The sequence below is a fragment of the Cimex lectularius genome, unplaced genomic scaffold (assembly GCF_000648675.2).
Source record: "Cimex lectularius strain Harlan isolate CLEC.00 unplaced genomic scaffold, Clec_2.1 scaffold25, whole genome shotgun sequence".
NCBI classification, from domain to species: Eukaryota; Metazoa; Arthropoda; class Insecta; order Hemiptera; family Cimicidae; genus Cimex; species Cimex lectularius.
This window is the reverse complement of record NW_019392633.1, coordinates 2,156,968-2,179,839: the sequence shown is the minus strand read 5'-3', so window position 1 is coordinate 2,179,839 and position 22,872 is coordinate 2,156,968. Positions and strand designations below refer to the sequence as shown.

Genomic DNA, 22,872 nt, shown 5'->3' with positions numbered 1-22,872 from the left:
ATATTAAATTGAAAATCTTTGTGAGGATGAAGTGATTGGCTTTAAGTATACTGTGGAGGGAATGGACCACACTTTGGCTGTCAGAGAATATAATTAAATCGGAAGGGTTCATAGTTTGAGCATAATTTAAGGCTTCCAAGATTGCTAACGCTTCGGCAGTAAAAATGGAAGCGACCACACTCAGTTTAATTTCTAAGGCGAAATTATTGCATGGATCAAAAAATGAAGCGCCCACCAGATTGCCCTGCTTGGATCCGTCCGTATATAGGGTTAATGCCGCGTCAGATTGACCCCTCATGGCTGCCTGTTCTACATAAGGAGGGAAATGAGACCAATCAGGTACAGCTAAGGGATCCGGTATAGCGTAAGTATGGCTAAACAATAAAGGCAAAGTTTGGGTAAGGTACCTAGGATGATTGGGGGTTGGGGGGATGGAGAGGGTCAATTGAGAAAGTTTTAAAAAAGACTGGACCAGCAATGGAGTTCGTTTGTTTTGCCAGTATCGATTTGTGCTAGCAAGCATAGCTAAGTGTCGATACGAGCAATAACAGGGTTATTTTCAATAACCATGCGGGAGGATGAACGTACTAACGTTATATCTACATAATTTTATTCGATGGCCTTTTTTTTCCAGGGAAGTTAAATATGTTTACCAACAATCACAACGTTTGTTAAACAAAGGTTTGTTTAGTTTCAGTTGACAGTATGCGGTATTTCATCAAAACCAGCTTTTTATTTGTTCAAATCTGATATATTTCAATTCAGACACAACGACAATCAATCTGCCTATTGACAAACGTTTAGGAGGTCAAGTGGACACTCACAGAGATTTTAAAATTACGACTGCGCGAAGGCGAAGGGCACACGCATCGCCGATACGCACTGACGGCTTAGCATGAATTGCGTGCACCCGGCGCAACACTCGCGAACACTGTTTCCCCCAAAAATGCAGCCTTTCCGAATTCGCATAAATAAGACGTCCTGCCGTTGAGAGTCGTGACCTGACTCTCTGATGTCTGTAATAACAGTCTGCCTCAAAAGCCGACGACTTGTGACCGATTAACAACAATTTGTGGCGAACGTGCACCTCTAAATGCTTCGTTTTACACTACAAAGGCTGTGAATACTGAATTTCCCCGACGGCCGCAGAGTTTTTGATGTTCCAGAAAATGATATGAATACCAGATGAAAACAATGCGTTTAATATCAATTAGAAATAGTGTATTTTTATATAGAGTATCTCGGGCAACTTTCACTTGAGTCGACGCGGAGCCGGAAAAGTTTCTGACCTGCAAGCAACAGCCGTGGTGGACAAATCGGAAGGCATCACACTTGATGGTTGATTACTGGAAAACACTTGTGCCATGTCCTAATCTAATAAAATCTAACCTACTCCAATTAACTAATCTTTTTATCTAAGGTTTTTGGTTGAGACGAAAAATTAGTGTCTCGAACGGGATTCGAACCCATACGACTCATGGCTGCTCTAACCACTTGAGCTTTTGTGACTAGTTGGAGCAGCTGCATATTGAACCGAAGGTCGTGGGTTTGAATCCCGCTTGTGACACTAATTTTTCACCTCAACGAAAATTTTAGATAAAAAGAATAATTAATTGGAATAATTAATATGGTCAGTTATGACCACTAAGCAAATATGAATTCATCCAATTGTCGTTTTAAAAAAATTGATGCTTTGGGTCCATGAGCATTAACCTAACAAAAAGAAAGCTCAAACATACAAAACAATTCAAAAACGTCTGCCAAGTGGGTGAGCACCAGATTCCTCACATTTTGTACATATGGTAATTCCATTTGGAATTAAATTCATATGGGGCAATCTAGAAGACAACCTGCACAATCGCTGTAAATTATTTAAGAATCCGACAAATGGTTTCAGAGATGTAGCTGTGTACGTGTTTTACGTTTAAGCATGCGCAGGCGATACCGTTGATCCGATTGGTATGAAATTCATAGAACATCGAGAAAGCGCACATACTCATATGCGATCATCTAGAAAGGAACCAGTATAATCCCTTAAATTGCATAAAAATCCGACAAATGGCTTCGGAGATATAGCTCTGTAAGGGATTTTACGATTGCGGATGCCCAAGCGATACCGTTGATCCGAATGGAACGAAATTGATCGTCCGATGATATTCATAGGGGAACCATCTAGAAACCAATCCGCACAACCTCTGAAAATTTCATAAAAACTGGCCACATGGTTTGGATTTTTGCCGGTACCAATTGACCACAGAAAGACAGCGAGACGGAAACAAATTTGTTGAAAGGTCTGAAATTCAAACTGCGAGTGAAATTCAAAAAAATTTTCGACTTCCCGCATGAATAATGGCTTCCCTATCTTCGGTAGTCCGGAAGCCAAATTGCAATAAAATGACGAGTGAGATTAATTCCGTGTAGCAAATTTAAAACGTAACATTTGTCTAATTTGTACTTTGCTGTTGTTACCTATCATTTTTGCCAACTTTCGATGGTTTGATCGGTGTATTTCGCTATCTCCAGTATTAAGCCTGGAAAGACGGTTGAGGAACCAGTAACTAAAGGTGAAACTTAATAGGTGGGTAACCCCAGAAATCCTCCCAAAATCAAGTACGTACAAAATCTTACAAGAGGAGTTCCACGCAATTGGTATTTTGGGTACATAGCGAAATTTGAAAGAGAAGAAATTTCAGAATTCACAACAACAGACTTAGAATATGAATTGGTTTGACAACGCCTAAATGGTCATCTTAGAAAGGTAGGCATTAACCAACGGTGGGTCCATTCTAGAGGCGAAGGAAACCCCCAATGTGCTAGCAGACGGTCGCACCAAAATTCGCTGCACGAGAAAGTGTTTTTGAACTTGACAAATTTTTTGGCCGGGTAATCAAATTTACATTCAAGAGCAGGAGGTACAATAGCTTAAAAGTGCACAGTAAAACATAACATCTGAAATGTTCATTATAATGAACATCATTATTTCACTCTATTATTCTGTGTAATTATTGCACTTCGTATTCTGGAAATGGAATTTTTCGGACATGGGTGTTAGAGCGTTGAACCTAATTTCAAGGATGAATGAAAAGACATAGCGAATGTATTACGGCTGAGGCCTTTAACAGACCGAAATAGCGGCTAATAGTTGTACACAATTTGAGCTCGTTGAGTATGATTTATATCCAGCTGGCTCCGTGCGAAGATGGACAGTTTCCAAACGACGGAAGACTTATTCGGTGAAGAAGGATTTTTTTCTTTCGGAAGAGTGTTTTATCTGTCCGTCCGAAGAGAAAGTACTTGCGACCCACGGTTTTACTCTTGAACGTTGCCCTAATAAAACCAAACCTCAAGATTAATTTATAGCGCCGTGACGTGTGATCTGACAAAGCGTAGGACGTGACAGCTCACATGCCACAAGAGCTAGAGAACACAACCAGCTTTAAAATATTTATACGCGGATCGGGGTTCTATTTTACTTCTCCTTCTGAAAGCTCGTCTCGTCTCCATGCAAAACGGAACGTCAAATTGGGCAATTTTTTTGAGCTAATCACCTGAAAGGAACTATTTCAAGGAAATTTAAAAGAGATAACAGAAAAAAAGTAACAGGCGCAAATGTCAATTGGGCACAACTCTGCACACAAGTTATATTTCTGTACCTGGGAAATAGCGGGACCTGTAAAGTAACCGTTATTTCAAAACAGAGATTTTGCATAAAGTTAGCGTGAACGGTATCACTCATTGAAATGCGCATGCTCAGATTTAACGGAACCCTAAAAATTACCTATAAAGATAAAATGTATTATATAATTTGTTAATGTTACTAACATTTTTTTTATATAAGTCTAATTTATAGTTAACTCCATTACATTTCGTGGTCTCATTGACCAAATAACTTCTTTCTTTTTTTTACGAGGATTCGCAACAGCAGATATCAACCCTCGGGGTGCCAGTGTTTATGAAAAAAGCCCTTTTGTAAGTATGTAGGGTATATAAGGTATTGGATGAAATGAAAAAAATTAGTGTCACGAGAGGGTTCGAACCCACGACCTTCGCCTAAATACGCCGTTGCTCTACCACTTGAGCTATCGTGATTTCGATCCGCTCTTTATAGTTAACATTTTTCAATTCGTACAAGTTTTGATGACTCTCGATTCCTAAGGATGTATGTATATTTCTTGTTCCAAATTAAATATTTAGCTGTTTTATTTTTATGCGAGTAGGAATGTCAGCTAGAAATACAGCCATCTTATTCATATTTCTTTGAATAAAGCCACGGTAATTGTGTAAAACAGACCCTTTGGCTAATCCGCCTAAATACAATTTAAAATCTAAAATTCTAAGAGACAAGTATAGAATGTGGTTATAATCTGCATAGCTTTAAGTAACTGCACTATAATACTTTATTTTTCGTAAAATTGTTAATGTAATTTAAAAGCTTTTTCCTAAGAATTGTTGATACTTTTCGTCCTCCATTATTTAAACTGAACTTGCCCAAAATCGCCAAGTAGTTAATGTTTACTTTCTATAACTATCAGGTCTTTGCAAGAAACGACTACAACTTAAATTACTACAGACTCTCCAAAAAAACAGCGTTAGCAGCAAAAGTCGTTATGCAAAAAAATCTTCAAGAGTCGTCAAATATAACGGTGATCTTCATATAGCGGAAACTTTATACAAAATCGTTCTAACATTTTGTATGTCTTTTTACTTTTAATGTAGAACTTCCGGTAAATAAAAAGTAGTAGTGGACGTTTCTGATCAATTTGGTCTGTCGGGCGTTTTTCTGTTTTTCGCTATCCTCCGAAGTGGGTTTGTGAGATTTTTTGTTTCTAGTGAAAGGGAAAACACTCCTATCACCTTTCACCTGAAAGAAAAACCGCACTCACTAACCCACCACTGAATATGGCGAAACGCTGAATCGCGCCTAATAGGCCCAGCGAAGATGGGCAGACCAAAACTATGGAAAACGAATAAGCTTCAGGCTAATTACCTAGCTGACCCCAAGAGATCACACTAAATAACACGCTGACTTTCATGTTCGTAATTTCGTTTATTTCCTTCCCTCAAATGGTAGTCACATTGAATAAAATTAGTATTTTTATGGTAAGTTTGAAGTGTATTTGAACCGATAACAGCATTGCTAAAACGTTATTTTGTAATTTTTGATATCTAATATTAAAGGAAAGTCGATGTTATTCAGTTGGGACCACACGCATTACTAACCCAATTATCCGAAATGTAATTACGACGAACCGAGCGCAGTACGCAAGTATTCTTACTTTAGGGCCACAATATTCGACCATGAAATTTACTTCCTTACAATATTCACTTGGTATGGTAAGACACGCGTTGGACATTTTTGTGGCGTCTGCAGGGGTAGTTCGGGATTCGAACGTTCGTCTGGCCATATGCCTCAGACACTTGCTTCGGATTTTTAGAGCCATTACTAAAAATACTCGTCAGCCGTGGGTGGGCCAGGATATCCTCCACTTCCAGCGCCCCCTAAACGTCCATCCTGAAGATTAGCGGGCGTACACGTGCCGGGAGAAACGATAATTTTTCTCCGACCCTTCCAGCCGTTAACCCGCCTCGCAAATTGCAACTGGACCGAGCCTTAAAACGTATCCTGGGGTTGTTGCTGTGAATCGCGTCGAATTAGCGCGTCAGTTTTACTTTGGGAAGGGTGTGGGCAAATTACGATTTGAAACTTTTTTAAATCTTCTAACATAAATATTTAAAAAGGTCAGATAAACTGGGCCTGCAATGTAGCACTACGAGCCATAAGTAAAAGGAAATGCTATCAACTCAAGAAAACACATTAACGTCGGTTTAGAGACCCATCATTCCTATAAAACCGTGGTAAAAACTACCACATTCTAGTGGTAAAAATCAACCAGAAGGTTTATATTTTTCCTCATATAAATAATCTTATTCTCTCGCTGTCTTAAAAAGTAGACATCTGATAGAAATGCTTCGCATGATCGGTCCGGTGAATTCCATTAGATTTTGAATTGTGTTAATTAAACTTAAAACTGAGACAAAGAGCTTGTATTAGTCAAGGAAAACCAGAAATAATTACATACTGCACAAAAACGTTTCTAGTTGGAGTGAAATTCATCGAAGCTAGTCCTTTTTTCTCGTTCGAAGGGGAATATCAAGGACAAAGGGAATTATAATGTGTGTTTTTTTTTTTCGATTCGGAGCGGAATAGCTCGATATATGTTAAGGCGTGGCAGTTCGATGTAAACTAAATGGCTACAACTCTACTGTACCTGAAATTAAAACAAACATTGGTTATCATACGATAATAGTTTGGTTACGATTTGTAGCATGTTCGTAAAAAAATATTTAACGCATTAGCATAACAGGCCATTTCCAAGGATATAAAATCATTAAAAAGCAAACGAGGGTTTAAAAAAAAATTATTTTATAGTTGAAGGAAGGGACTCCGATAAACGTTTTTTGTCCAACATGTGGAGTCAACCTAATTACTGGAAATATTTTGTGTACATAGTGTAAACATTTTTACAACCCAACTGATTACATGCACTTGTTCTTCAAATAACAAATCATCGTAACGACAAACAGCCTTTTATAAAATGAACCCAGACCTATTCGGGGCATTTGCGTACAATTTTGAAGAAATGATAATTCAGAAATCGTGAGATGCGGTCTGATGTGATGTAGGTTTCAGAAAAACATTTTCTTTATCGTGCCAACGTTTCGATCTTTATTGAGATCATCTTCAGGGCGCAAAGTGTTTCTCACGATTTCTGAATAATTATCGATTTTGAAGAAATGCTTTTGCGCATATAGAGCTTATCATAATCTTGTTCTATGAAAGTCACAGCTCCCTAAACGTTTAGCACCGATGGACTCGGGGGACCACAGCACCAATCCTAGCTATAAAATCTGTAAGGAGTTACGCGTATTTAACACATAAGCATCAACACACTGCTAAAATAGTACATTTCAGGAAAAATATAGAAATGACGTAGAAAAGAATTCATCCGGACATATGGCGAGGATACTTTCCCCGGGGCAAGAAGATCCGCCCTTCTTTGACGTCGTGGCACGCACGGAATCGATTCCGCTGAATGGAACAATTACAGCCCGGTGCATGCTACGTGAAAATTCAGCCCCCATTCAGCCTGGCCAGACTCTGTTTCTCTCCGTTTAATACATTTGTCAAGCTTAATGACCAGCTCTCACGAAAAAGGAGATCGTGTTGTGACTAATTTACATACTACACATTGGGAATGGATTTGCAAAGATATTGGGTTTAAAACTAAATGAAGTTAACGAATTAAGAATATTTTCCGTTTTTCTTCCAGTCTACTTGTTCGACCCGACCATATTTATAAATCTAAATATAAGCTCCATCAGGTGCTACTAAAAGGACTTATTTTCTGACTTAGTGAACTAGTATTAGTTAACCTAAAATTTAATTTATTGTTTATAAAAGTTTTACGTCTTTTGAAACAGTTGGCACAATTAAAAGAATGTTGAATACTGTCCATCAAACCGAGTTATTCACTGAAGATGAGTGAAGCCGAAATGCAATTGTATTAAACTTAAGCGAGACTAGACAGACCCATTAAAGTGATAAGTGTCGATCAGTTCAACATGCGTCCAACAAACTATAAATAAATATAAGTTAGATATTAAACTCATAAACAGATAATAATAAAACTTAAACAGAAGATAAACAATACTCACGAGAGAGATTGCATTTTTATTGATTTTTTAATAAATAGCCTCGCGCAATTAAATCATTATGTGTTCAACCGACGTCTCATTGTTTTGATACAATTATAAATGATACTTCACTAAGCATTCCAATAAACAATCATTAACGTAAATCATAAATTTCCGATTGGTTGGTTTTTTCTGTTTTTGAAGATGAGACTTAGATAAATAGATTTACAACTAGAAATTGAAGATTAACTTTGTTCCTACTGTTTAGTTTACGTGCTTTTCCTATTAAACTGATAGAATTTTTAAATTTTGTTTTGTGGCACCTTTACCCGCAAAGGCAGAGAAAAATTAATAATATAGTAAGTGAGTGAATTTCAATGTTAATAGAATTAGAAATACTTTGATTGAATATATAAAAAATATATTTTGCATTGTATAAATTCACTTTTCCACATCCAAAATGTAATTGTTATATGAAAACAATGTTTGTAAATCCCAGGCCCTGAAGATGATCTCAATAAAGTTCGAAACGTTGGCACGATAAAGAAAATGTTTTTCTGAAACCTACATCACACCAGACCGCATCTCACGATTTCTAAACAAATAAGTTAATCGAAAATAAATTTTTACTACTAAGTTGACTTGAACATATTGTTATATTTATTTTAGCTTACATAACTACATAACAATATTTGCACAATATTATAATATTTTTGGGATTATAGTTTGAATAAATAAACTGTACTCACATAAACAGGTAAATAAAATAATAAATAACTGCAAAACAAACTATTCAATGAGGGTATAAAAAATATATTTAAAAAAAACTGGGAAGGAAGTCCAATATAAACTTACAGGGTAAACTGGACTATCAGTCTACATCTTAATAATGATTGGTACTAACTTAAGTTGATACGAAAGAGCACCCACCATAGGGATTTATGTCTTCTCTTTGGAGGAACAAGGCTTCCAATACCAGCAATCGACTGCTAGAGCTATTCTTCTTAAAAGCCTCTTAGATTTTATGGTGCATTTTTCAATAAAACTTTGGATTGTGTCCAACCTGCACATCTCATGCAAAAGCCCAATCCTAGTGGAACGAGGACCTAAGGAATTTATTCTAAGCAACTTTCTTTTAGTTACTTTCCAACGTTGACTGGGAGCACAGGGATAAGTAAGACTGTTCTTACCACTAATTTTTATATAAGCAGCTCATTATCCAGATTCAAACTCGACTCCCTACAGAGTAGTGGAAATAAGAGATTGACAGATTTTTTTTTTACTCTTTGCTACTAAAATATTAACGTGTGCCGTAAAATTTAGTTTGCGGTCAAGCCGTCATAGGCCCAAATATTTAACCGAGAAGGAGCTCGGAGCAGATTGCCATTTATCAGCATGTCATCACCGAGTGTAGGTAGTCTACTAATGAAAAAGAATAGGAATTCCTTAACGAAGCTTTCCAATAAAAAAATCGTCAAGTCCCTTTGTGATAGTGTAGGTGCGCCATGGGGTCGAAAAGAGGGTAGTGTCTTGTAAATAGGGCAATTGGGCATGCTGGAACTTTGGCAAATCACACAAGCAAGAAATAATGTTGGTTCCAGCACTGAACGTTGAGGAACACCACCTGCTATCTTAAATTCTTCAGAAATGGCTTCCCCATGTGGATTCCAAAGCGTCCGTCATTTAAAAAGAACTGACTAGTTTTATTAAATACATAGGTAAGTTGTCATGGATTATTGATAAACAAACCCATTATGCCGAACACAATCAAAGGCCTTCTTTATGTCCAGTAAAACCGTCCCAGTATGATTTTTTTAGGTTAAAGTCAACGGTTTAGGCTAAGTTAGGTAACAAGGTCTAATAAACCTTCTAGGTTTAGCTTATGCCGAGTGATCCAAAAGGTGGTTCTTTTTGTGGATAAAGGAGTGTAACCTGCAGTGAACAATTTTCTCAAAAATCTTGTTCAATGAACACAACAAACCAATTAGTGAAGCTCAGACGGTCTTAGGGTTTTTGCCCGGTTTGTGTAACATTATGATTTTTTGAAGTTTTCCATTGTTGGAAAGGGTCCACAAACCAACAAACTATCAAAGACGTAGGTTAATAATACAAATGCCTTACCTGGCAAATTTTTTAGCATATTGTCCATTGGAATGACTGTTATGACATAACCTTTACATTTACAGTAACATAAATGCCGATTGGGCTGTCTCAAAAATTCTAATTTTACTAAATTATAATGGAAAACTGTACGGAAAATCGTAGGGGTTCGATATTGACAGAACTTCCTTGCGGTCTGCCCGTGACCTTTATAAAATATGAACAACCGGATATCGGAGGCAGCGTCGTCGAAACATGGGCAAGGGCAATTTTCTCAAGTGCAAGGACAAAATTGAACCGCCCGCAATCGGAATATTAAATTAGGCTGAAGACAAAACAATTTACTTATATTCTTAAGCGGAAAATGAAACAAAAAATTCAAACCACTTTGATCGGAAAATGAAGAAATAAGCACAGAGTAGCTATGCGATGAAAACCATCATCGTTTTTAAACTGTTAACCTTGCAGGTTTAAAATGCCTTAATCGCCTTGCATTTTTCCATTTCTTTCGAGTCGGCAATTTATTGTAGTAATTTATCAAACTGTTCATAATAAGGCTTATTTGTGTATTATTAATTTATCCTCTTATTGAATGTTACCACCAGTAAATGATGAACTATATTTGGTTACTTGGGACCAATTAAAATACATATGGATTAATATAATGAAATGTTTATATCTTTAACAATATTGTATGTTTTATACTGCAATACTGTAATCCAAACGATTAGCACACAATACCTATTATTAATAACAACAAAATAATAAACAAAGACGGCATACAAAACACCTCAAAAACAGACAATAAATGGACCAAATTCGCATACATTGGGAAGGAAACATACAAACTAACTTATTCAACAAATTAGGCATAAAAACAGCAGTATAAACCACAAACACAATAGGAAAATTACTAAGACAAAGCATCGAGGAGACAGACCAACTAGCACAAAACAGAATATACACACTAACATGCAAATGCGGAGACAAATACAGTGGTCAGGCAGGACGAAAATTAAAAGGAAAGTGCAAAGATCATATCAGATCGTTTGGGGACGACGGAAAATCAAAAAATTACGCAGCTCACTTTATAGAAAATAACAGAACCATCAATAGGAGAAGGACCAAAGATCAAAAAGACAAACGAAAAACAAGCATGAGGGCCTCGACTTAATACATTAAACACACCGACAAATATTGCTAACACCGCATAACTAAAACTTCACTTCCCAACTATCACCCAAACACTGAAGATGACGAAATGCCGAAACGCTCTGAACAACAACGAGCCAGGATAGGAAGACCAGGAAGGTAACTATCAAATAGTATAAAAAAATGTTTATAACTTTGAAAATATTGTATTTTCGTACGTAGCATCGATTTTATTATGAGGTTCTGAATAGTGCTGAGGAATATTTTCATACCCATCTAACACCGGCATACTTAATTCCTGCAAATTCTGATATCACTGTGCGACTTTTACCGTCTCTTCAACTCGTCCCAAAGGTGATCGATACGGTTTAAGTCGCCAATTAGTGTCATAAAAGGCATAAGGAACAACTTCTTCTGATAACACATTATCAACATATCGCGCAGCTGTTAGGGAACCCTCGACGTTCCATGCCTGTGCAAACCGTAACTCCTCTCCTGGTCTTCTCCAAACCACATCTCAGCCGTCAGAAGACCTCAAACAAAATCTTGACTCATCCGAAAACTAGATTAGTTCAGTCTTGCTCAGACCAACTGATATGATTTCTTGCGAAACTTAACCAAGCTATTCTGTGCCTTGTCAGACGTTCTCGACTTGTGGCAACCCTTGTACGTATTCCAGCTTCTGAAAGTCTTCGCCTTACAGTGCGTAAACTGACGTTAACATTTCTAACTTGTCGATGTCTCTGCTTTATCTCAACAGAGGTAGAATGTCGATTACGGAGCACATTCGCAACAATCAAACGATAATATCTCGGAGATGTGAAACGATGACGATCGGCTCAATTCCTTTTTGTATAAGGTTCTTCTTGGTCGTCCAATATCTTCGTAGCTATGGAAGACCCTTCGGACGGTTCTGGGAATGTTAAACACCCTGGTTTACCTTTAACGTAATACGCTTTAATTCTTCCATATTCCAACAATTCTAGGCGAATCTGTATCACTCAAAACCACCACTCAAATAAATTTTAAACTTAAAAGCCTACAAACCCCTTTCACCCCCTTTTAGAAAAACCTAGAGACCTTAGAAAAAACTTAGAAGAGATTGACTATTCAAAGATTTATTTACAAAATCCAATTGAAAACACAAGTGCGATTTTATCTGTGTTTTATTTATCTCTAATAATTTAAAACAGACCAAATATTGTTGTAAGATAATCAATGAAAGATTGTGTAAGAGATCATTTAAAATATTAAGGGTGGTCAGTATTTTTGCCTCTCAGTGTAGATAATGCTCACGTCTCGTACATTTTCCAATTCTTTTTGGTTCGAGTAAGTGAGCTAATTCCGCTTCATTTCTGAAAGATAAGTTCTACCTCGTATCTAGCACAATGTCTCGCTTTCGCCAAATCGCTTTTCCAGATGGCGATCCTCTTTCTCCACCTTTACTCCACTGAGGTACGTTTCAACGCTACATCATTTCTTAACTTTACCAGTTCCTCGTTATGACATTTTGGCTCTTATGAGCAATCACGAATTAGCTTCACAAGTTTTGCAAATGATAGACCATGTCGATCGTCGCTCTAAAAATGTAGTTTTTCCGAACTTAAGATACTTGAGTAAATGGTAGGGAAAAGTGTTATGTATTTTCATTTTCCATTTTGTACTTGCTACGTTAAAAATCCCACATATTTAGTTTTTCAAGTTTTCTACACTTTAAAAAGTACTGTTATAATGGAAAGAAGTTTGTTTCCACCACGATGCGTTCTGTTAAAGCCCTTAGGACCACGGTAATCGGCAGAGTCTATGACGTAAGAAATTATTGTTCGCTTCTACTCATTTCATACCCATTGCCGGTTGTTCGTAAATTGTATACGCCCGACCTTCACCGCCGACTTCCTCTAGATTTTGAATTGATTACTTAAAAAACTCAACCATCTTAATTACTTAAGTTGGCACAAAGAAACTAATTGTTTATGTCCCGCACAACTTTTGGCTAGTGTGTCCTGGTGGGCTAACAACCGATTAAAAAAAATACCCGGAAAAAGGACATAAAACAACAAACAGTTGGGTGGAAGTCGACCTTTACAAGATCAAGACAAGGCCGACCACACCCTGGCCGCTCGGTATAAAAGCCCTTCGCCGCAAGAACGAGGACATTGTGCAGTCGAACCTCGAGGCATAACCACACCACATCAAAATGTTCAGAACCGTGAGTTTTTATTATTTTACCTACCTACGGCATAGATTTGACCGTGTCTGTTTGCAGGTATTTGTACTTTTGGCCGTTTTGGCTGTCGTCCTCGCCGCCCCCGGCTACCTGTACCCCGGCTACCACAGCTACCTTGCCGCCCCTTACACCGTCAACCACGGATACACCGTTGTTCATTCGGTCGAACCTGTCGAGCAACACGGATACACCTTCGCCTACTAGGATAAACTACAAGGATAAAAACACTATGTAAATACCCTAGCCAAAATACACTCCCAAAACAAAAATATAACCTATTGATCTTTTATTAATCACCCAATCAAGCCTTTAATTTGTGAGAGTTCGTAGAGGAATTACACATTCCGAAGAAATTTGCCAAATTAACTGCACGGCTGAAATATCTATTCTTCCAAAAACATAAACATTAATGCGTGATACACTCAACTGGCGAAAGAACCACGATGATCGTAGATAACTAAACTATAAAAAAGGCCTTTAAAATTTTCAGATTCAGCTTTCCGAAGGTATTAAATATTTATTATTAATAATGGTTTATTAGCTCCTTACACAAAATACAATAATAATAACCAAAAATACAATTATACATCTTATACTTAATTGCTAGTGCTAATAAACCATTATTCATAATAAATATTTAATAGAAACCTTAGCATAATTCAACGAAACGATTTATTAAAGGTATATATTTTTATTGTTAAATACAAATAAAATCGAAAATTCCATATTAACCAATGCAATTTTACCCCTCAGCGCTTTTGGAATCGTTCGATGGAACTAACTGAGTTATAATTTTCAATACTTTACAAGGAGAAATTTGATTATACACAAAAAAGGTTAATTTCTACGCATAAAAATTGTATATGTAAACGCTTATTACCCAATTTTGCAAACGAGAATCAACCAGAAAATGCGTTGAAAAATTCAGCGACATTTTAATGCTCCGTGCATGTTATACGGCCATGATCCTAACAATATAACTGTATACAGCAATACATAAACCCTGCAATTTAAAAAATAAACACAAGGTGTTTAAAGGTGTAATTTCGAGCTTCGCATTGAGGTTATTTTTTTATAGTTGTGTATTTTATAAAGGAAAGAACAAATCAATTGTTGAGTTATGATATACCATTATAGTCGGTCAGTGAGCTGAACCAAAATAGATCATTTATCACCATCATCTTTTCAACCGCAATACACATTCCGAGCGATTGTTAGCATTGAGAATGGCATAAATATTAAAACACGCCTTCCTCAAGAGTGCAACGATTCTTCATCGAAACGAGTCTGTCTCGTTAAGCGAGAACAATGCAACAAGATTTTTTTTTGAGATCAGCCTCGATCTTTTGTTCTCCCACTGGAAGATCAATTACGAAAATGAGGCGAGTAGCCACGAGGACGAAAGCCAAGAAACTTAGGAGTGAGGCTATCTATTACAAAGATCTTATTTGTTTATATTATATTAATAATAATTATTTTTCATATCACTAAATATAACGTAAATTGTTCTTCAGGAGGTTATCTTAGGGGTATTTAAGCCTAATTACCTACTCATGCTTTTTGTCAAACTAATCGACTGGTGTATCGAGAAAAAGCGTTACAGGAATAGGTACAATTTTATCAACAATAAAGCGAAAGATAATGAAACATGAATGCGTGTTTTGTTGACTATAAATGAATAATTGGGCAAATATTTTACAATCGTTTTGAGCTCGAGTCGCTCTTTCTTTTAATGATCTCATTTCGATCGGTAAACTTTGAGTTCATTTTGACATATTGACTCCTTAAAAAAATGTGCAAACGTAATATCTAAACCTCTATAATAGAGTTTGCCCTGTTAAAAAGCATACAGAGTAAATAAATTGAATTAGAAATAAACAGAAAAAAAGTTAAAAGTAAGATGGGAGACTGGAGGTCGATATTATGGAAACGTTGGAATGTATTTTTTTTTTTTAATATTGATAATAATTTATTTAATGTATAATATAAAGGGTGTCTTCGTAAGATGAATTTCTCTTGAATAGATAACGTTAACGAAAACCCAAGAAATATGTATATTATATTTTTTTAGTCAAGTTTTCAATTTTTTTTTGCTTTTTTAAAATATTTGTTGTCAGGATACTTCCGAGCCAGAGCAACTTTGAAATTTTAAATGCGAACCCTATCCAGTGAAAGTGGACGTAATTGGCCATCATGGCGTGAAGTCAACAGCAGTCCCTAGAGTTGCTGACGTTACAAAATCAGACGGTCGCGAGGCCACATGCGCTTCAATCTTCTATGATGGTTGGAATTAAGGGTAGTGCTGGAGAGGTTGCGAATTAACGGGTTGTCATGAGAGGATAGTTTGGAGTGATTTATTGTAGCGGGACTGGGCTAGGTTTGGGACGTAGGTTATTTTGAGATCGGAGTGTAATATGTGTATTGGTACGACGGATTTTGGATTGTAGGGATTGAATTTTGTTAAGGTAGGAATAGGAACACGTGGCTGTTCCGTATAGTTCAAGTCCGTAGGTCCAAATTGGGGCGGGTAGTGCATAATAGTTTTTTTTGTTAAGTAGTGTCTGTTTAGATCTTTTGTCAAGTAGTCTCTTCAGCATTTTAAATCTAAAGTAGCAGTTAATTCGTTTTAGTCGGGTGTGTGGATCTCACGTAAGTCTTTTGTCCAAGTAAATACATACTATTCGCTGGAGGAATATGGGTTATCGTATAAATGGACAAGTGGGAGAGTTTTATGACTACGAGTGAAAAATATGTATTTAGATTTTTGATTGTTTCCCTTGATTCTCGAAGCCAGAGTTCCCGCCGCATACGAAGATGGGATTGGAGGTTGCGGATAGAAGCAACAGGATCGATGTTTTGAGGAGAGGATTGCCGTGTCATCAGCGTATGTGAAGGTTAAGGTTTCGAAATGTAAAGGGAGTAAAGTAAGGCAGCAAGTGTGCTTCCCTGGGGGACGCCGACTGAAATTGTAAAAATAGAAGAGGAACCTTGGGTTTCTTGTAAGTATCGGTTTGTTAGGAAGGATTTGAAGATAAGGTAGTATAGTATTGCCCTTTAGCTTCCACAACAATCTCTCGTGCCATCACGATACCGTTACTGGGATATGTTGTATATTGTAAATATAATTTTATAGAACAGTTCAATAAATTTACTACTTTATTGCTAAACTTTATTATTAAAACTGTGGACTGGCAGGTTGAATGACAACCTTACCTTTTATAATAAGTTTCTCTTCAACACTCAGTGAATTTGAGGACATAATAAAATATTCTTACAGTGATATATTTATGTAAATAAAGCACGTTATTTGTTCGAATAAGCACCTTTAAAACAACAACTACTAATTGCTATGCACATAATATTATATTACAACTTAATTAACGACGTGGTTTATTGAAGTTCCATCTAAATATAAATTTTTCTGTGATTAACCTGAATTATTAAATATGTATCAGATAATTATTAGATTTTTTTCAGGAGCTATGGAGAAGGTTACTGTTTCTCTCCGAAAGAAAATATCAATTCTGAAGGTTCTCGTATTATTACCGAAACAATACACATACTTAAACCGATGTTTTGGAGCATAAATTGTGCCAAGTGTTTACATCGTTTAGAGCATTAAAAACATAACATGTTGTTATGGGGGTTCACGGAACAGTACAATCTCTACGCTGTCGTTTCAGGAAAGATAACCATAATTGATTTCTGCTCAGAATTCTGATTCAAAAAAGTATGTTGAACAACAGCTTTGCAAAACATCAGCTGTCGTTGTTTACTGCCGACGTTATTCCGATACCGTTGGCAATTACGGTAATGACGCCGTAAAGTCGTGCAGACGTAAATAGATCGATCCAGCGGTTTCCGGGTGACAACAGATCCTTGTGTTGACAAAATCTTTTGCCACTTTTATGCGCGGAAAGAAAGCGAATAAATATCAAGGTGTATGTACAATATGTACATAAACAAAAGTTTATGTTTGTAAAATAAATCACAGATAAATAATATGCGCATAAAAACGAAAAATTACTTTTTCTATTCAACCGTGGGATGTCAGACTAGACAAATTTGAAATGAAATTACGTTTTACATTCCAACGGTGAACTTTTACAGATGCAGTTGTTTTTTCAAATACTGTAGAGACAAAAGAATAATTCAACAATTTAAAACAGACGCGCTACGAGGCAAAGACAAACAACCTTCTTTTGATAAATTAAATATAGATTAAGGTGACTGAATTCACACATCTTTCTTTTCTTTAATACAAAAATAGAACTTATAGAAAAGACTAGCAATAAGAGAAAACTAATAGAAAGAACAATCTTATACAAATTTCAAAAAACTTTCTCTCACATTGTCTTTCAAGAAGTCCCGTTTAATAATTGGTCATCATTCTCCAGTGCTTGCCACCATCCTTATGAGTTGCATAAGTGCCCCCCCCCCCTGTAGGGCTCCAACAAGGGCAATCATATAACATGTGTGACATGTACCTGCGCTTTCATGTATCACATGTGCATCCCTGTGAATGGAATCGATGAAAGAAAGGTAGTCCCTATCCGTCCACAAACAGGATCGTTATTAAATATTAAATTTGAGCCCAACCGTGTCCTATTTTCTTTGTTCGTGAAAAGATGGAACTTTTTAGTTTGCGATGTTTTCCTTGTTTTCTGCGAAATATGATCCCGACGACTAATGGCCTTATCAATTAGTTGGTTCGTCACGCAACTTCTTGAAATTTTGTGGAAAGATTGGAAAGTTCTTCATTCCTTGATACTTTCTTTGCTAGCCCGTCTGCTTCATCATTTTCTTCCAACTTTGGCGCAATTTCACCCAATAAAAATATTTGCAAATATTCAAAGTTAATTTCTCGCTTCCTAATAAAGCCATTCTTTATTACAGAAATTATTCCTTCAATCTAATGTGACAGTATGTTGTAACATCAGAGGCGACACGTTCGCGGTTGGCTCCCCCCAGTGCCATCGTGGGAGGTGATGTACGGAAAAGGCTGTACCAGCCAGATAATATATACATAGGTCGGACCTGTCCCAGAATTAGAAAGATGATATTTTCAACAAGAGCCATAATAAAATATTATTATTTCTGTTTATTTGGTGATTGGGATGATTAACAAAAGATTGATGGTAGGGGATTTTAATACATTCAGTGTAAATAGTATTAAAATATGATTAATAAAACTCTCTTAGCAGGATAGCCTTGTTCTCTTTTTGTTTCATTTCCCTTTTTCTTTGTTTGAGAAGAAGCACATCTTACTCCGCACTCTACTAAACTTGAATTACATACTATCAAGGATTTATTATTAAGTTGGGATAAACGCGGTACCATAATAAGAACTAGAGTGCAAATGTTAGAGGAATGGAATCAAATTTACTTAAAATGAACCGAACCATGCAAATTTACAGTTTTAATACGTAATCGTTAATTGTAGCAGGTAAATTATAAGGAAAAACGACAGTAGAGTGCGAAAGAAAAATCTGATTCTTACTTTTATAGAGCTGTAATAAAATGGCTGAAATTGTATTCTATTATTGAGGTATAGGTTTTGTTGAGTTCGATTCCTTTTTCTTGAAATCGTTTTTGCCGGAGTCCGCTTAGCCATAAACGCCAGATGGCATATTTGCATTATATTGCCTCCGATTACCAGGTAATGCTATGCAGCGTCTTCGACGCAGAGGGTGTTGGCACAGTAGACTTCATAAATCCGTTTGAGCCAATTGTTTGGTAGTATGGTGGCAGTACCCAAAAGAATACCCATTGGTACCTGCCACCTTATGGCCTATCTTACCTCGCTACGCGCTTTCCTGAGGGCCATAACGGTCCGTTAAATAGCCGGGCAGGAGTAGCGATATTGGGTTCGAGGAGTTCCTTCCAGTTGGCGTGACCATTGCTCCCGTGAATCATCATCCTCACCTAGAAGTCTGGCCCGCAACCCAGTATTACATTTTGTTATGTAATAAAAGATTCCGATACCATTAGAAGCTCATCACAATCTTTTTTCTGAAGTGCGTACGATAAAGTGAAAACTATGCCAATTAAATTGAAACAAAATACTGATAAAACAAATGGCTTCGATAGACATACAAAAACAGGACGAGGAAGCGAAAGGAAAACAATTGAAAAAAATCTAAATATTTAACCTAATTAGTTTGAAATTAAACAAAAATGCAAAAGATTATTCGGAGATTGTGAGATGGGGTCTGGTGTGACGTAGGTTTTAGAAAAACATTTTCGTTATCGAGCGACGTTTCGATCTTTATTGAGATCATCTTCAGGGCCCAAAGTGTTTGTTTTCCGTGTAGACGTGTCATTCTGGCCTGTCGTGTTGAGAGTGCCCCATGCAAATGTTATAACGGAAGCTCTGAGGAGGCTGACATGCATAAGCATCCTTTAATAAATTTGTTAGTACTTAGGTTTATATAGATAGTGCTATTTATAAAGATTAAATACAATACAGAGCAGTACTAATTACAAGTTAGTAACTAATTGAAAATATTAATCAAATATCATTACCACACCTGACTCGCGATCGGACAGGTCGATGCTTTAACGCACAAATAGAATAGTTAACAGATGACGAACTCTACCTATTTCTGATCGGCTGCGTCATGCAGGAAGCTACCCGCTACCCATGGCGTCGTGGGAGCATCAACTGGATAAGGTGAAATAACAAGTGAACAGATTTGCTGTTTCTGTTTTAGATCTGACTTATCCAGAAATACGTACACAACCTGATTTTCCTGAACTTAGAAATCATTGGATCAAGTGGTATACGAAAAGGAAATTTAACCAAACCTTATGCCTTCCGAGGTAGTATCATTTTATTAAAATTCGATTTTTTTCTCTAAACTATAGATATTAGGGGTATTCACGATCTTTGTGTTAACCCTGTTAACTCTGTTAAGTCCTGTTAGATCGAGAAAAATGATGAAGTAGACTTGTAAGAATCGGCTAGTCCATCGATTTAACAGGCCAGGGCCAAGTTAGATGTTAGATTCATTAGATTTCGTAGTCCGATTGACCAAATAACAGAAAAACAAAGGCGTATTTAGCCGAACGTCGTAGGTACGAATCCCGCTCGTGACACTGACTTTTTTTATCTCAACCAATACCTTACATAAAGATTAATTAATTGTTAGATCTTAGGTTGAAAATGTTGTCACACTGCTATCCGTTAGGGTGTAGGTAACCAACATGGCAGCCATGAATTTAACAGCTGTTTTTTCTTTAAATGTATTTTTATTCTTAAATACGCATTAATTAAATCAAACCAATACATTTCTTTTGTTAATTTCTGACCTGTCCTTATACTCTCATTCATAATAGATACATCCCCTATTCTATAAAGTTGTAGGCTGTAAGACGTTAGGATACAGGTTAGGTATGTCGGCATGAAATGAAGCATGTCATTTGTTAATTCTTTTTGAGTGCATAGATAGCATTTTGAATGAAAGAGTTGATTAATTTTCCTTTTTTATTCATTCTTTCTGGTATCTTTCAATTTAACAAAAAAAAACCAAAACAAACAACATCAAGCCGCAAAGGACTGTTATAGCTTTATTTTTGGTCCTATCAATCGCCACGCGCAGCAATGCGGAAAAATTAACGTTTAACATGAGTAGAAAAGCAGGGGGCGTTCACGATCTTACTGGGCATTTCTCTATTCGAGTTAACTTACAAACACTGTGAATACCTCTAAATATTCCCATTGACGCCAGTTATGTGTTTTTATTGTATCGGCCAGAGCATCGCCCAGTTGATGAACAACGCTTTTTAACATGATAAATATGAAAATTCTACAGTCGCGTGATTTTGAATAAGCTTTCAGCTTGTTATTTTCCACATGGTCAGCTATACCGCTTGTTAGTGCCATCATGCTCGCCTGGTGGAAAAAGAAAATATTACATGCCAAGATGTACAAAACGACCAACGAGATACTTCAAGAAAGATCTAATTAATTTTTACTTTTGCTCAATTTCACACTTTAACAGCACCAGTTTTTAAGTCAAAGAGCTATGTAAAAAATTATATAATTTGTCTACATGGATACTAATAACTCATAAGCAATGTAGATAATTTTTCTTAATATTTGTTATAAATGAAAATTTCTAAGGGGTAAATACTTTCATTCTGAAGCATAGGGGTCAAGGGTACGGGTAGTAAAACATGCGTACTAGTAGGACAGCAGGACGTGACATTGTTTGCATTGCAGATTTCTTTACAAATCTTCTCTCTGAAGCGTAACTAAGGAGAAGGATGGCCTCGCTAACGGATTTTAGGTTGTAAAGCGTTACATAATTTACAGGAAGCCGCTTATGGCAAAATATGTACCTTGTCCTGCTATCGTTGGGGCATTGCGGAGGAAGCTGATCCGACCTCGTGTTCCAGGCGCTGTAAAAAAACATACGATTCGGTTCAAATTCTGTACTTTTATTTCTGTAAAGTCACCATGAAAGACTCTCGTCCCGCGATTGTTCAATGATCCGAGACAGTTGCGGGTTCAGAACCTTTTATCTCCAGACCACAGACGATTTCACAACCGAAAAATACATCCGTTTATTCGCATATTATAGACAGCGGGTGGCGCACAGCCTTCTAAAACTAATATAAACCTCTGCGCTGTTACGGTATACCCAGGCAAAACAACCTTCAAACCCTCTTCCCACCTTTGAGGGTGTTTTAACAAAAACATACCCGTGCTCGAGATAGCAGGGTCTTGTGCGAATTGGCCGAATCCCACAATCGAGGGTGTTTTGACAAAATCATGCCCACGCGCGAGAAACAGAGAGTCTTTTGCAACTGATCCAAATTCACCATTGAGGGTGTTTTGACAAAATCATGATCGAGAATAGCAGTCTTGTATGAACTGGTCGAATATATGTAAATTGTCCCGGTCATAACTTTTTCTCTCTCTTCCTTGCTTACTGCTTTCATTTTAAAATGATTATCTTTCAAGTTTTATTGTCTTCCTCTTTGTTTGGATTTCCTTTATATCAAGAAATTTAATAACATCAGAAGTCGATTATTTTATTTCGGATCTTCAGTAGTACAGATGTTCTTCAATTACACCAAATGATCACTAATTTTTTTCACTCGACCAAGGCTAAAAAAGTCCGTAAATTGGTCGTTTCTGATCAATTTAAACTGCTATTTGGTCTGTCATCACGCGTTTGACTTCTACCGTTTTCGGTGCGTCATCAAGTATTCGCCATCTTCAGTTAAAAGAACAGACCATCCGGATGAATTTTTATGAATCTTTCCCTATCCAAACTCATCCATGTCCTCCGAAGACCCAAAGAGGAAAACTCACATATATTCTATATGACTGCCTGCACGTCGTAAATTCTCTTAAGACTATCAACCAATTAATCCGTAACCATTAATTAAGACAATGTCAAAATATGTTCAATGTATTAAATATTTCCAAAGATTTCTTTATTTGTTATAGGTTTCTGTACATAATGAATAGAATATAAACAACCAGGCATGTAAGTAAAACGTTGTCTATTGCCATATTAAATATTTTATATGATTTTATTACAGATGTAATTCTAACAAATCGTGGTTATTCTGTACAAATTGGATTTAATTAACCGACATTTGAGGATTTTCATCCTGATTCCGAAAGCCAAGAGACACTGGTTATTTACAACGCTTTCTGAACAAAGAGCGTGCCTCTAGTGTTT

The 22,872-nt window shown here is 36.7% G+C and overlaps 1 protein-coding gene and 1 long non-coding RNA gene across 8 annotated transcripts in view; one reads left to right on the top strand and one right to left on the bottom strand.

The window, feature by feature from the left end:
- Positions 1-22,872, bottom strand: part of LOC106668727 (protein enabled) — a 93,757-nt gene that overhangs the window by 22,675 nt on the left and 48,210 nt on the right. For 5 of the 7 annotated variants that reach the window (XM_014397706.2, XM_014397705.2, XM_024224994.1 and 2 more), the window contains exon 2: positions 21,518-21,577. The exons of the other annotated variants lie outside the window; for them this stretch is intronic. In XM_014397706.2, coding sequence (XP_014253192.1) covers positions 21,518-21,577 — 60 coding nt within the window. The remainder of the gene's footprint in view (positions 1-21,517; positions 21,578-22,872) is intronic. 7 annotated transcript variants of the gene reach the window in all.
- LOC106668729 lies at positions 12,220-13,448 on the top strand. The gene is made up of 3 exons (XR_001340800.2): positions 12,220-12,402; positions 12,945-13,156; positions 13,214-13,448. It is a non-coding gene; the product is annotated as an uncharacterized LOC106668729 (long non-coding RNA).